Source organism: Anoplopoma fimbria, chromosome 6 (assembly GCF_027596085.1).
Source record: "Anoplopoma fimbria isolate UVic2021 breed Golden Eagle Sablefish chromosome 6, Afim_UVic_2022, whole genome shotgun sequence".
Taxonomy (NCBI): domain Eukaryota; kingdom Metazoa; phylum Chordata; class Actinopteri; order Perciformes; family Anoplopomatidae; genus Anoplopoma; species Anoplopoma fimbria.
Genome location: NC_072454.1, coordinates 2,803,732 through 2,819,525, shown reverse-complemented (window position 1 = coordinate 2,819,525; position 15,794 = coordinate 2,803,732). Strand labels below are relative to the sequence as shown.

General features: G+C 39.5%; 1 protein-coding gene across 5 annotated transcripts in view; it reads left to right on the top strand.

The window, feature by feature from the left end:
* Window positions 1-7,403: 7,403 nt before the first annotated feature.
* Window positions 7,404-15,794, top strand: part of ehbp1 (EH domain binding protein 1) — a 148,554-nt gene continuing 140,163 nt past the window's right edge. For 4 of the 5 annotated variants that reach the window (XM_054600032.1, XM_054600031.1, XM_054600030.1 and 1 more), the window contains exons 1-2: window positions 7,404-7,481; window positions 7,780-8,248. In XM_054600032.1, the coding sequence (XP_054456007.1) occupies window positions 8,145-8,248 (104 nt within the window). In that variant the 5' untranslated portion in view covers window positions 7,404-7,481; window positions 7,780-8,144. Of the gene's footprint in view, window positions 7,482-7,592; window positions 8,249-15,794 lie in introns of all 5 variants that reach the window. The other variant, XM_054600029.1, reaches the window with a different exon arrangement.

Below are 15,794 nucleotides of genomic sequence, written 5' to 3'. Positions count from 1 at the left end.
TTTATCGAAAACTAAAACTCTACAGTAGCCAAGAACAGAAAAAACCTTACATACGTTACCTGAAGGCCAACGTAGTTCATGGACACGCTTGTGAAACTGCAGTAACGTGAGCTGCAGAGTGTAAAACCGTGGTGTTATTATAGGATGGATGGTTTACGAGCAGGTCAATGGCGTTACCACGGTTTTATACTCGGAGGCTCACGTTACCGCATTCTCGTAAAGGGAGGAGCGATCGGAGGAGAATTCAGTTGGTTGCAATCTGCAGCTACACCTGAAGATGCCACAACATCTCACGCATTGTCCCTTTAAATGGCAGAAACAAAAGTATGTATATTACATATAATTCATTTTTAACCCAAATGACCTCAATATACCTCTTAATTCATTCATCCTGTATATTTCTTTTTGCTTATACATCCTCATTAATTTAAATGAAAACAAATGCATGACTGTCAGATGCTTAAAATTCGTATTTTTTCGATGGATCTTTACCTGCTCTGGTTTTGAAGAAAAATAATAAGCACCTTTAACTGCAGGTCGGTCAAATAATTCAGATCCGCTGCACTCAGCAGACGGTGGGATTTCAAACCGTGACAGCTTGGGGTAAACATTTATTTTTCTAATCATTGTGCAGCAATACCCTCCTCTACATATCTGCAGCGCTCTCACAGTCAGCATAAAAACAGTAACGTGATGTATAGGCTTTCACTATCAGCAGCCAGCAGGGCCACAGGTAATCATGTTCCTCTAGAGGAAAAGAGATTCTTTCAAACGTGGAGATCATTTGTGCTCCGTCCAGGCTCTCCCTGCTTCAGTGTGGGTTTCATTTCACACAGACATGGATCTGATAAACGCACACACGAGTGTAAACGGGGTAATTTTCTTTCTCCCTGAAAAAGCCGTTCGTCAGCAGAGGCAAATCTGATTAATTAACCTCTAATTTCAGAGCCGATCGAGGAGCTCTGACCTCCGTGGTGTGGTGCTGCCTCAAAGACTTGATTATAATGTGTCTATAAATGTAAAAAAATCAACCTCTGATCCCCTGTCACACTGTTAAGTATCCGTCTGAGGTGTTCTATTTGAGTTACTTAGTGATGAAGTGGTTTGTAATTATTTACATTTTTTTGTCCCTGCATTCTGGGCCGTTTCTGCTTTATGATCGCTGTTTCTTAATGTGAACTGGCTCCTCAAAGAAGGAACTCTTTGATTAAGAGAGACTGATGTTTATCAATGAACTGATCGATTGAATTGACCCTGAAATTGTGTTTGATTTTTACTTTTTTTCCTCTTCCAACAATGTACCTTGTAGTAGCTTTAACTGGAATAAGGGCAGCAACTAACTATTCTTTTGATTTGAACAAGGGATCATTTTCTTGATGAATCAATTAATAGTTGGTCTATAGTACAAAAACTATGAAAAATGCCCAGAACAACTTCTTAAAACCCAACATAACATTTTTTAAATGTCTTGTTTTGTCCAACCAACAGTCCAAAACCCCAAAATGTTTAACTTACTAGAACGTAAGACCAAGAAAAGCACCCTTTAAAATATTTTTCTCTCATTTAAGAACCTGGAACCAGCCTATGTTTGGCACTTTGCTTGAAACATTACAATGATTATCAAAATAATTGATTTTCTATTGATATTCATTCACTATTCATTAAAGCACAAACTGGAATCACCTCTGTTATTACCATTATCACTGACAAACAGAACAACACACTTTATTTAAAGATAAATCATAAATACAGATGTGCAACAGATCATAAAACACCAACTTGGCACACAGGTGATGGAGGACATAGCTGTTAAATGAATCTGCGTAGTGAAATATGGAAACAAATCAGATAGAAATCAAACCCACATTCAACCCAGTTGTGGCTTCGATGGCAGCGATCCAAGAGGAAACGACCACGCCCTCCATCCTTCTGTAAATCCAGTCATCCAGCCGGAAACAGAGAAGCTTCCTGTAACTGAGCCGCAAATACGACCAGACGCTCTGAGTCATGATGGTCCAGATCAGAGCAGAAGATTCTTATCTGGAGCTGAGAGCAAAGCACTCACATCTCCACAGGGACACTAATCTGTGGAAGCAGGAATATAAGATATGAAGACTCAAGCTGCCTCTGTGAAGATGCAATCCGTTATCTGATAGGAGGATATAGCTTCCTGGAGTATTCCCTACGCTTCATAATTCAAAATACCAGTCCGTGTTATGTGTGTTAAAGGATGAGGCTGGAGTAGTGCAATTTTTTTTGTTATTGCCAATAAATCACATATATCAGACCAAAACCAACAAAGCAATAAAGTGTCAGTTTGTAGCATTTAGGGGGATCTTTTGGCAGAAATGGAATTTAATATTCATAATGTTTTAAATAGTGTTTATCACCTGTAAGGATTTAATTAGCTTCTACGTAGGGAGCAGATCCTCTTCACGGAGTCCGCCATGTTTCTACAGAAGCCCAGAACGGACAAACCAAACTCTGGCTCTAAAGAGACATTTGTGTTTTAAAGTTACCTGTTATCTTTAATCCGTCTCTCAAAATGCTCCAATTTCCCCACTATATCTTATTAAAAAAAGGCAGAATAATTTCCCAAAACAGCTGGACACTAGTTTTTTTAAATGTAGCTCAAAGCAGAGTTAAAAGCATTGTTAGGGACTACACCAATTTTTTATCCAGCGACTCTTTTTATCAGCAGGGATGAGAAATAAATGAGAAAGACCCCGTTGTTGGTGTGAAAACATCGTGGTACGAAACACACAGACATCGTAGCTTTAGAGAGAGACGTCACTTACACCACTTTTAGATGTGTCGTCTTTCTAATAACTTATTTTCAGTCTTATACTTCATCAGTTTTCTGACAAAATGAGACTTTTCCTGACTCGCAAAATTATGTTTTAAATTGACAAACATCATTCATGGCACAACTCAAACAGAAAAACAATGTATTTGTTTCTCGCCATTGACGACCATACATATTTTGGTTCACCAGTAAGGTCGGCACTTCAGTTCTCTATCGCTTTTCAACAACAAAGGAGCTCAGAGGATGAAGATATATCAGGGTTTGGATTCACAGATACAACAGGATCAATTCTTTGTCAGTTTCTTTCGTCTTTTATGGGTCAAGAAACTCGACATAAAGCAATAAGTTTGATCTTTTTCACTTAACTACATGGACTTTTTATCAGGTTTGTGGCACTGATTGAACTCGATATTTAATACTGCACACTAAGTCACTAACTCTCTAATAAATATGTGTTGATTACGCCTGTAAGTGTTAAAAGTATAAAGGCCTGGGCTCTTGTTTCCTGTCAGCAGTGTCACTTTTGTCTATCTGTGCTCCACTGAAGTGGTTCAGCCTCACTTGTCTTTGTATCTAAAGGACTCTGCTTTGTTAACAGCTCTGTTTCAAGTGGTCTAACACCAAACGCCAGAAACTCTGCGCCTGAAGAGCCGTCTCATCCTGCAGGCCGTGTTGTTGTTGTTGGCTCATCAGTCATCACAGAGAGAGGGGTTAGGTGTGAAGCTTTCACTTCATCTGCACAGTCAGTTTGAGACAAATTACTATTTAGCACAATCAATATAAAGCCCTCAATAAGAGCCTCTCTGATGCTGGTGATGGATTCAATCTGGGCAAAGGCAAAACTGCAACGTGTAGTCCCATTTGTATTTACACTTTTTCAAGCCCTTGCAGCCTCTCAACATCAACCATTAACCAGGTGACGTCAGTTTCCTCCCTTAGGTTAATCCGTCTCTCAATACTCTCCGATTTAACTTCTAAAAGGCAGAATAATTTCCCCCAAAAAGCCGGACACAAGTCTTTAAAATGTTGCTCAAACAGAAGTAAAACGTTTACTTGTTTGGGGACTATTTTAAGCTGTGGATTAATACACATTTAGTGCTCTAGAAACTACAGTAACTGTGTTTAATTAAGAAAGAACATGTCATAGCCTTTGGGCAGTTGCAGTCTCCTCTTATGAGTTGAGATCTCTGGAAAGTATTTAAATCATAAGTGGAATCAGACAAAACAGATCAAATCAAGAGTCAAGAATGTTACCCAATGACTCTACGAGCAGCAGAGACGACCTGTTTCTAACTCCAATAACTCGTGATTATATTTGGTGTTTAATGTCTGTGGATAAATCACTCTGGCTGGAGAAAAGACAGTATATGGAAAACAGAATACATTTTGTCCAAATGGGTCAGCTCTCAGTTGGTGGGGACGGCGCTCTTCTCTTCTGCAGCTCCACTTTGTGTTTTTAGGCCGAGAAAAAAATCCATTTGCAACGATTCCCCGGTGCAGCATTATAGTTGTTATAGTGATTAAGGGATGAAATAGCTTTTTGTGTTGCGATTATGAATATCTTCCTCCAGCAATTACGCCATTAAAGCAGCATAAATGTGGAAATAATAATAATCATAATTTGGCCACAGGGGATGCAAATGATCTTTTCTTTGTTTTCAGGAAACCAAAGAAAAGGGAAGGAGGTGTCTGAAGCATAAAAGGCTCCACTTGACCTCCGCCACCCTCCTTCTATAACACACTCTTTCTTTCACACATGTCCTCCTCCTGTGTTATGCATGAAAAGAGGCCTCCGCCGACATGTGGGTCCCACAGACAAAGCGTCATTTAGCACCGGGTCGTTTGTCACATCAAAGCATTCCTTGACGCATTGCAAAGGGAGGCTCCCTGTAATCTGTGAGAGTAAAATGTAAACGTGGCGACACGGAGCAGCAGGATCAGCCGGGCCCCCCGCTGGCAAATCGGCTCTGACCCCCTAACCCCGAAAATGTTCTCAGCTAACAAGAAACGCATCTGAATGAAAGATGATCTGAAATGCTGCTTTGTGTTGGGACAGTTTGATCCCAGAGTTTATCATTTATTCATCTGTGAAATGTTTTAAGGATGTATTTATGTCAAATTTTGTAAAGATGGTGGATATTTTGATCAGAAATATTTGTATTTTGGGGACAAATGTAACTTTTAAATCTCTAGTGTTTCATTCACAGCAGCATTTTGTCGTCAAAGAAGATGTTATTTGACATCAGAGGTGAAAAACACCTTTTGCTTTAATTTGTTTTTTGAGTTTTAACTTAACCTGAAAAGCAGATTTTTCATTTTTCAGCTCCAGATTTTGTCAGCTTTATCGTGGGTTTGCTAAAAGAAGATATATTTCTCTGCTGGGTGAACTATCAAAAGTGCTCAATAGAAATAACTTTGTTATCGTATATTCTGTTGGATCCTTCAAACAAACAAAATAATAATAAATCCTCCATCTCTCTTGCAGCTTATAACCCAGAGCAACATGTAAAAAGGATATAATATCAATTTCCTGTTATTACGTCCATATCGAGATTAGATTAATCTGATTTATATTGTCTTCCCCTCAGTGCTGCTTCTCCTGCATTTACAGGCCATGTGTGGAGGGAGGGTGAAAGATATATATGTGTGTGTGTGTGTGTGTGTGTGTGTGTGTGTGTGTGTGTGTGTGTGTGTGTGTGTGTGTGTGTGTGTGTGTGTGTGTGTGTGTGTGTGTGTGTGTGTGTGTGTGTGTGTGTGTGTGTGTAGAGGAGGAGGGTATTGATTTCTGATGGATGGTTGATGTTTTATTTCCCCCTCAACGTGTGAAAAAGACCCCCGTCACGCTGGAATACAAGGTTAACACACACTTATTAATGTGACAGGACCAGGAAGTGGAAGTGTCATCCTCATTAGCACTGAGCTGAGGAGGGTGAGCTTTATTGTCCTTGGTTGTAAAGTCCATATCTAATGATAAACATCAGATATAAGATAAGATAAGATAAGATAATCCTTTATTAGTCCCGCAGAGGGAAATTTGCAGGCTTACAGCAGCATAGGGTAAAGTGCACACAAGAGACATAGTAAAAGATAAAAATGAAATAAAACAAGTATTATAAATAAGCAATAAAAACAGTAGAAAATCAACAATAACTGAAATATTATATTTAGAGACAGAAAAAACTATTAAAGCTATAATTGCACAGTGTATTGAATTGCACAGGTTTTTAGTGTCATGTGGTCTGCTAAATAATAAATAAATAAATAAATAAAAAAATAAATAAAAATAATAAATAAATAAATAATAAATAAATAAATAAATAAATAATGAATAAATGAATAAATGAATAAATGAATAAATGAATAAATAATAAATAATAAATAAAAATAATAAATAAATAATAAATAATAAATAATAAATAATAAATAATAATAAATAATAAATAATAAATAATAAATAATAAATAATTAATAAATAATAAATAATAAATAATAAATAATAAATAAATAATAACAGTCAGTGAGCATTGTTATTTACATTCACAGTCAGGGATTAAAAATAAAATAAATAAAATATTTTTCCTGAAAGAATAATAAAAAACGTTTATTTTTTGTCGTTTTAAAAACATTAACAAACAACTAATCATATTCACTTTATATACATTATATATGCAACATTTATATAACGCAACATTGCCGTTAACTACACCCACAAGTCAATACTTATTTTATTTTGAAAATCCAGAGCTGTCAATCACCCAGGCGACAGTCGAAACTATGGAGAGGCGGAGCTTCGTCACGTTGGACGCATTCACATAGAACAAGACTGGATGTGTATGGATTCGCCTTCAAAATAAAATATTTTTCCTGAAAGAATAATAAAAAACGCTTGTTTCTTGTCGTTTTAAAAACATTAACAAACAACTAATGAGAATCACTTTATATACATTATATATGCAACATTTATATAACGCAACTTTGCTGCTAAGTACACCTATAATTCAGTAATTATTTTATTTTGAAAATCCAGAGCTGTCAATCACCCAGGCGACAGTCGAAACGATGGAGAGGCGGAGCTTCGTCACGTTGGACGCATTCACATAGAACACGACGGATGTGTATGGATTCGCCTTCAAAATAAAATAAACCTCGTGGAATAATGAGGGAAGACGCTTGTTTTTTTGTCGTTTTAAAAACATTAACAAACAACTAATCATATTCACTTTATAAACATTATATATGCAACATTTATATAACGCAACATTGCCGTTAACTACACCCACAAATCAGTAATTATTTTATTTTGAAAATCCAGAGCTGTCAATCACCCAGGCGACAGTCGAAACGATGGAGAGGCGGAGCTTCGTCATAGAACAAGACTGGATGTGTATGGATTCGCCTTCAAAATAAAATATTTTCCCTAAAAGAATAATAAAAAACGCTTGTTTCTTGTCGTTTTAAAAACATTAACAAACAACTAATCATATTCACTTTATAAACATTATATATGCAACATTTATATAACGCAACATTGCCGTTAACTACACCCACAAATCAGTAATTATTTTATTCTGAAAATCCAGACCCGAACTACGTTTTAATGGCGGCCAACGTTCCGCCGCGCAGAGGAGCAGCGCGGCCGCAGCACCAGCTACCAGCGTGGGACTACTTTGCTGTGGTAATTCCTGCCTTTACGTTAACATATTCGCAATAATATCACCACATAACTTTGTGTCTTTACAGTTAAGGTGTCGGGGGGGGATTTAATCTCATAAAATCCTCCCGCCAGGTTCGCCAGCATGTGTTCTGTATCACTCCGCAGCGGGCGCCGGCTACTCCCTGGATTCTGAGGCGTTCCACCAGCAGGCCGGGAAGTAGCCACGCCCCCTCCGCCCAGCAGCCTGCAGCCAGAGCTCCTCACATTCTGCCCTCCTGCTGCAGCCCCACTGACGCTGTGTCTGTTCTTTACGTTACAGGAGGACCTCCACGTTGTGTTAATACTCACACTATGGAATAAATATACATTTTACACCACCATCACCATGCATGACGTCACAGCAGCCCTCCACTGCTGCACAGACTCGTCCTAACCTATTTTATTTTTTGGGATTTATATCTGTGTTTCTGCAGATTTGTGTTTTTTTTTGTGGGTTTTTTTTTTGCAATGTGCATAAGGTAAAAACATTCATTATGTGTATGCACGAGTTGGATTTGATGCTAAAAGTGTAAATAGTAGCAGGAATTCTACCCACACACCACCCCAGGACGGGGTAGGTGTACACAGAGACTACTACTACTACCCCCCCCCCCACCCACCAGAAGGAGAAACAGAAACAGAAACATGGCCTCTGTGTGGAAGAGACTGCAACGTGTGGGGAAGCATGCATCCAAGTTCCAGTTCGTGGCTTCCTATCAGGAGCTGATGGTGGAGTGCACTAAGAAATGGTGAGTTTTTTTAGGGGGTCATTTAAGCCCTCTGTGTGTGTGTGTGTGTGCTGGAATGCACACATACACACACACATATACATACACACACACACACACACACACATTCAGTCTCCTTGGTGTGCAGGCATGTCTGCATGCAGGGAGGGGCCCGGCTTCCTTGTTAAATTGCTATGTTTTCTCCTTCTCCGTGTGCACTGATGTAGAATTTGTTTGGTTTGAGTCACGAGGAGAGCGTGGCAGGCTGAAAGATTTCCCTTCTTTTTTTAAAAACCTGAAGGTCTGAGCTCCCGAAGTGTCCTTGAGCAAACCACTAAACACCCACCACATCTGGGGGATGCTGTTGGGAATCTGATCTGGACTTCTGATCCCACTGGAACTATGATTTTTTTTTTGTGCTATCGTATCAGCAAACAGATACTGGTAGAAAGCTAAAACATCACGTTGCATAGTCATTCATAGCGTGTAAGAGCTTCATTGTAGCACAGTTTTCTCCATATCCAAACATTTAGCAAATGAAGCAGATATGTAGGTGTTTACAAAAGTAATTTGTCTTAGTGTTTTACTTGTCAGTGTTCCCCACAGGATCTTGTGAGGCGGTTGTAGGTGGACATCACCCGTACACTCTTGGAGAGTCTGACGGCATGCATTTTAAAGTTAAATGCATCAATCTGGTGGTCTTTGATAGCTTAATGAAGGGGTTAGATATATGAAGAGGTCCCATGATGACACCGAGCTGCCCTCCCTGACTTGCTTAGTTGAAAAGCGTAAAAATGTTAGTGGTCATTAGACTGAGTGGCTGGTGTTTAATGGGAAACATAGAATGTAATATAATCAAAATATCTTTTCATTGACATTAAGACAATGACACAGATTGTGTATTGTGCATCTTGTCCCACAGCTTCAACATCTTTGTATAAAAGTACAACTCCGCTGTGAAGAATGAATGATATGTACTACGAGGGGGTGGAGGAGTGTTTTCTAAAGGGTGTGGGGGAGATGGGTGGATGTATGCTACACACTGCAGCCTGCAGGTATGTGTCCTGTAATGAGTGAAAGGCAGAGACTAGTAAAGCTGAGACGTAGCCTCCAGCCATGGATTCCCAAGCGGCCTGCCGTAGGCGTGACTAACGCAGAGGCCTAGACCTGGGACAGATGTTAACGTGTCGGAGAATGGAATGAGAAAAATGTACATCTCTTCCCAGAGCTAGAAGGGGTGGGTGGGCCCAGCTTTGTTTTGCAATCTGAGCAGATCTCTTTAATGTTATTCAAAGGAAGAAATATGTATTTGTTGTTACAGAGTTCTAGTTGTTTGTGATAACGGAGATAAACACATAAAATCTAAATTGAGCGGCTCTTGAAGATGGATTGATAAAGGCTCAGTTTTTATTCTTCAAATAGAAGGTCTCTTATCGTGGCTCATTCCAGTTGTGTGATGCTGCCACTCTTCTTAAATGTCAGCTTTACGGCTGTTGAATAACCTGATACACGTAGTTTCTACTTTCGCATTCGATGGTGTCTATAAGTGCACGTCTGGCTCATAGTGTGTGTGTGTGTGTGTGTGTTGCACTCTTTCTGCCTCTCCTTGGACTTCTTCATCTGTACGGTATGTTAGTGTTGCAGTGGAAACTTTTCCATCCACGCAGACTGGAAACAGTCCCTGGAGCTCAAATGAATCTCAAATCATGAAGCCTTTTGAGAACTCAACAGCTCTTTTCATTTCTGGCTTCAGTTACAGGAAGACACTTACTGTATGTATGTGTGTCCATACATAAGGATGTGGGTGCTTTGAATGGACATTATGTGAAAGGTTAAAGCATCTTTTTTTTTACACACAAGGCTCAGTAGAATAATCTCTAAAGTCTAGATGATTAAGGGTATTCAGACAATCAGTAGGTTAGAAGTTCAAGGGTCTGCGTCTAAGAACCGGGGTGTTCGCCATCAGAAGTAGTTCATACGACGGGCTGTACAACCACCACGGAAATCAAAGAAGGTGGAGTGAAAAGTTGTCCATCATTAGGAGAAAGTTGTGAATCTATATTGTTTAAATATGGTGTTAAAGGGGCTCTTTTTTAGGAAGTCTCTCCCCGAGGTTAGGTGTGATTATTTGCTTGCATGAGCATTTTCATCCAGCCATAAAACATGTTTTCAAGCTTGAATCTTGTCATCATGTGGACAGAACTTTACTCCAGATGGGACCTTTTCAAAGTATTCTTTTTAAGATGAGTTTTATAGCATTTACCTGCTGATGCATAATAATTGAGGAGGCAGAAGGTCTGTGAATATCACTCAAAGATGGAAGATGATGGAAACGTAAGCGCCTGTTGCTGACCGTTGCTCAAAGGTTTTTCGATAATGCTGTTAGCATTTACACTCGTCGGCCCTTATCTCTGGTTTAATGAGCTTGTTGAATTGATGACAGGCTGTCTGATGGAGAGAGTTTTCTGGCTGCTAGCAAATCAATTATTTCACATTTTCTTTCCCTCAAGCTTAAGATCTTCTTTTATTTTCATCCTTGAGTTGGAAGGAACCTGCTGACCGACAAGTCATATTTTCCCTTTATCTGTTGCCGTTGCAGAGCGAGTTGGCATTCTTCTCACACGCCCAATTCCAGACTCCAGAATCAATTCAGACCAACCATTAAAACATTAATGAGTTTCAGTGTTTGGCGTTGAAATGAAGCAGCGTTTACAGTGTTGCAGCGCTGCACCTTTTGAAACCTGATGCGTAACATCGAACAGTATTTCCTGATGCCTTTCATCTGCGGCAGATAAAAATGATTGAGACATCAAACCTCCTTGGTACATAAGTAGCTATAGAAATGGATAAACTCAGTGATGTTTATACTATAGATGATCTTTCACACAAGCATGTTTCCGTACTGTATTTCACTGTTTGTGATTGAACTATCCATGTTTAATTGACTTTCTGGTGTTATATTCCTCATTTATATGCACACGCTTTCATCACTTGTGTCTCTGATATTTGCTGACTCCATGGAGCTAGCAGTGTATAATCATACATTTAACACTCAATCAATGAGAGGATGATAGCAGGAAAGTTCAAAATCAGACTACAATAAATGATTGAAATGAAAGTTTGTCATACAAAGTCATAATATGGATGGAATCAGTCACATATCCAAGTTGTGAAATATAATATTTCTAGTTTGTTTAATATTTTATGATTGCTTTCTTGGTTAATCTCCTCTGATTCTATTGACTAAGGTTCATTGTCCAAACAAAGAAGTAGCTGAGCCAATATCCTGCTTGCCTTCACGTATACCAAGTCTGCTTTGTCATCAACATATGTTAAAAAAACAAATATTAATTTTCCACACAAAACAGCCTGTGCAGGCTCAGAGAAATTAATATCATTTTTCATTAAGGCTTAAGCAAATATTATACATATACTGGTGTGATGGAGCAGTGCAAGGTCGGCCTGCTTTACTGGTTTAATATCTCACTCCTGTAGCTCCCATAACTGTTTCAGAGGAGAACCATATCTGACTTTTAGCTTTGTGACATGATTTGAATAGTGTTTCCTGTGCTTTGCTCTGTGGGTTGAGCTGCACAGATTGTTATTGTTCTTGTTTGTCTTGCGGGTTTGTTTGTTTTCTGATAACATAGCTCGTCAACGCATTGTATTAAGCATCCAATTCTGTATTTTCAGTCAGTCAGCGCTTTTGCTAGCTCTTGAACGCACCACATATCTTGTGTTATTGATCAGATTATTAATTAGGACGGATGCAGCGTACAGTTAAGTCCTCTTCTTGTGGCCAATGACAAATGGAAAACTCAAAACCTGGCCTGAAAACGACCGCCGTGTTTGTTAAGTGAGGAGCAAAGTTCATTAGTCAGTCAGAAAGGTTTATTTGTCAGTGGTGAGTGGGCGAGTTCTGGCTTCAAACCCAGCAGATTGTTAGATCATCCCTCAGAAAGGATTGCATCCTGTGTGAAACCTTCTGTTGTCTGCTGGTTTCTGTTTTTTGTTGTCATGTATCCCTTTGCTATATTATGTTATTGTATTCGTATTAGTTTGTTTCTGTACTTTTGCTCTGGTTTATGCTTTAAGATGCTTGTTTAAGAAAGGAGATGCACTTATGACTTCTGGTGACTAGTAGTTCTCTTGAATACCTATGTTGAATACACTTCCTGTAAGTCGCTTTGGATAAAAGCGTCTGCTACATGACTGTAATGTAATGTGATGTAATGTTTACTCCGTCTTAGACTGGTTTGTATCATGATGACTAGATATATAAGCTTGTTGTTGGTTCAAACCCTCAGATACATAGCAATACTTGTATGCCAACTCTTCTGTTCCTCCGCTACTGTCATAAGGGTGCAACCCCCCACAGCGAAACGCAACTCGGTGTAAACTTAAGCATGAATGCTTTCAGTTTTCCCCCCCGAGGCTTGTGCTTTTGAGCAAGAATGTGTTGCTAAGTCAACCCGTCTGGGAAGACGTAGTTTGAAAAACAGTGTCAAAAGCCAACCAGTGTCACTGCCGCTGACAAACGTGTGGCGAGGATACGCGAGTAACGCTCTGGAGACGACACAGAGACGTTATTGATTACAGGGTAATTCTATCGGGCTGCAGGCAGGCGAGGCTAATCAGGACTGCTTCCCTCTGTCACATGACAACACGGGATGGTAGATGTCTTCATATCAATCAAGGAGAGTGCAGAAACCCTGAAGGCAAACACACATTAGTCATTTCAAAGGGATTTAGAAACTCTAAACACACACACTCTCACCAGATTCACACTTCTATACGAGGTGTTCCCGCTGTGGATTCCTCCGCTGTAGGAATTGATTTATTTTACAGCATTTAACCTGTGGATGGTCAAAGCACCACTTGAACACTTGATTGATGGGTCCCGCATTATCAGGCAAAGTTGTTTATTCATTGTATTCCCAAAGCGACCATGCTTTTCATTCACACGTCAGGCTCCAAATACAAATGTCTACATCCCCAAAAAAGGAGACGATTTATGAGCTGTACAATTATTATATACAGAAAGTTATTATGTTTTAGGGTCCGGTAATATGTTAGAATATTGACGTGCAGCTGAAGGGCCTTGGAGTTTGGAGATAAACCATTAAATTAGCAAAATAAATGACCAACAATTCTCCCAAAAAACGCAAAATCTCTACTTGCTCCTTTTATTGTCACTGAAAAGAAAGTGTTGCTTAATGTAGAAAGTTCAGAGGCAAGTGCACTCCAGGTTGCATTCACTCTTTCCATGGAAGTGACCAGCGGATGTCAGGCCGTGACATGTTGTCTTTCTGACGAACATGTGTGCTTTATGGCAAGCGTCCATCTTGTCGCTGCCAGAGAAACATCTTCCTGCCAACTCGGTCTGACGTGGCTCTCCCATTCTGCTCACATTCGGAGGTCTTGACACATTCCTGAGTATAGGTTTGGCACCGGGAGACGGTTTCACTGCCAGTTTATAGCGTCGGGCAGTTGTTTTTGTCGTGGATGAAAGCACACAATTTGGGTTCATCATTGGCCGTGAGGTTTTGGAGAGAATTATAATTTAATTGTTTACATCTTCTTTGGTTTCATTGTTGACTGATTTTAAGGATTCAGTCACTTGCTCGTGTGATTGAACGTTTTTGTAAATTCAAACTGAACCGAGGCCATGAAGATGACAAGAAACTGAGGTTTTCATAGTTGGTACATTAGTTGTTTTGTGTGCTTGCTTATCACTTTCTTAATTATAACATTTGCTGCTGATTTAGCTCTCACAGCTCCTCATCTCCTTTTTGTGATTAATCAGTAATGCTTCTCTCTCCATTTCCCTCTGCATCTTTCTCCTAACCAATCTGATCTCCCCTCCTCCTCTTCCTTTATTACTCTCTCTTATCTCCTCCTCACCTCTTTCTCTCTTTCCAATAATGTCACTTTAACTGCTTTGCGGCAGAATCCGCCCAAATGTAGTCGTTCTGCGCTGCAATTATGGACACGAGTTGGCATTTACACACACACACCCTCCCTCCAACCCACCCACCCACACACAAACCAAGAGACATGAAACATTGCAGGGTTGTGAAGCAGCCAATGGGGTGTTAAATGTGATGAAAACTGTGCTGGATAGTCTGTCTCTACTGCTGTCAGGCAGAGAAACACATGGCCCTGGAGACTGCTCATCATTTATCAGCCTGCAGAGCGGTGCTGCAGCAGCTTCATCCTGATAAATGTGAACTGTATGTGTGTCTGGATGGCGCTGGTGTTACATTTAGGAAAAAAATGAAGTTTGTGCATGTGGAATTTGTGATGTGCAAACCTGCTAGAGCTGAGTTTCCTCCCCTACGCTCTTATTCTGTGAAGCAAAGATGTCGTCTCTGCAGGCCATTACGTTCTCCCTCTTTATTGTCCCTGCCCTCTGGACTAATGGAGCATCTAGTAGCTCCTGGTTGATCATGTTGTAGTCAGAGTGGTGGTAATGCATCACACCCTCTTTTAGTGGAACAGGAGTATAATCAGTGATATATACTATATAGTCATATATATATGACACTAATCGTCACATCACACTTCCTTCTGTAGATGCTCCGACCCGCAAATATTAGATCAGATGATGCTGCTGGCTCAATGGTAAATAGAAAGAAAAAACAAGCTCAAACTCCTCTTGTGTTATGAATGTTTTGAGTAATTAACATAGCTGAAGCTATCGCCTGACTGCTCGTATCACCGCCTTAAGATCTCCGTTCTGTTTCTGTGCTGGTGGTGCTCTCAGGCACATGATGGTTGTGATTCCCACTGTGTCGGTCTCTCCCTACGGCGTTCATCAGGCTGGTATAGGGAGTTGTTGTTGTTGTTGTTGTTGTTGTTGTTGTTGTTGTTAAGGAAGGGGAGATGTTAATCATCTTGTTTACCCACCGAAAGGAATCCTCCCAGTATTCCCTTCTTTACTTTGCTCCCAAACCCCACGATTCAACTGATTCCTTCTGTGCTTGAAGATCTCCCTGAAGCTTTCATTGTGTTATCTTGTTGTGTAGAAGGAAGGTGTATGTTGACTTCTATTTGTTCTCTTTTTCTTTTTGTACATTGATTACTTTGTCATTGTCTTGCTCCACACTAAATGTTGAGTAGTGGTGTAACGGATCATAGTTGATCCCTGATCTATACGGAACCGCAGATTAATAACACAGTTTAACCACCACGGCGTGAAATAAAGTTTAACAGACGATCATTATCGGCTGATATTCAGTTAAACTACGCGATCAGTAGATCAGCATTTATGCTTTCTAATTGCCACCCCTGATAATGTTACAATGTGAGCAATAAATCTGTGTTGAAATTGAGAAGAGGCGAGCTAGTAACGTTAGAAGCACCGCTAACGAAAATTAGTATTTGACATTTAGCTTTATAATATATCATTTAAATCTACTAAAGCAAAGATTGTTTTATCAATGAAAATACAAACTTTTACTTCCTAATCATTTGAATTGTCTGTTTTTATGAAGAAAAAAACCACAAGAGAAGATTATAACAAAGTGAAAGAATAATATTTAGAAATTAGAATTTGATGGTTTTC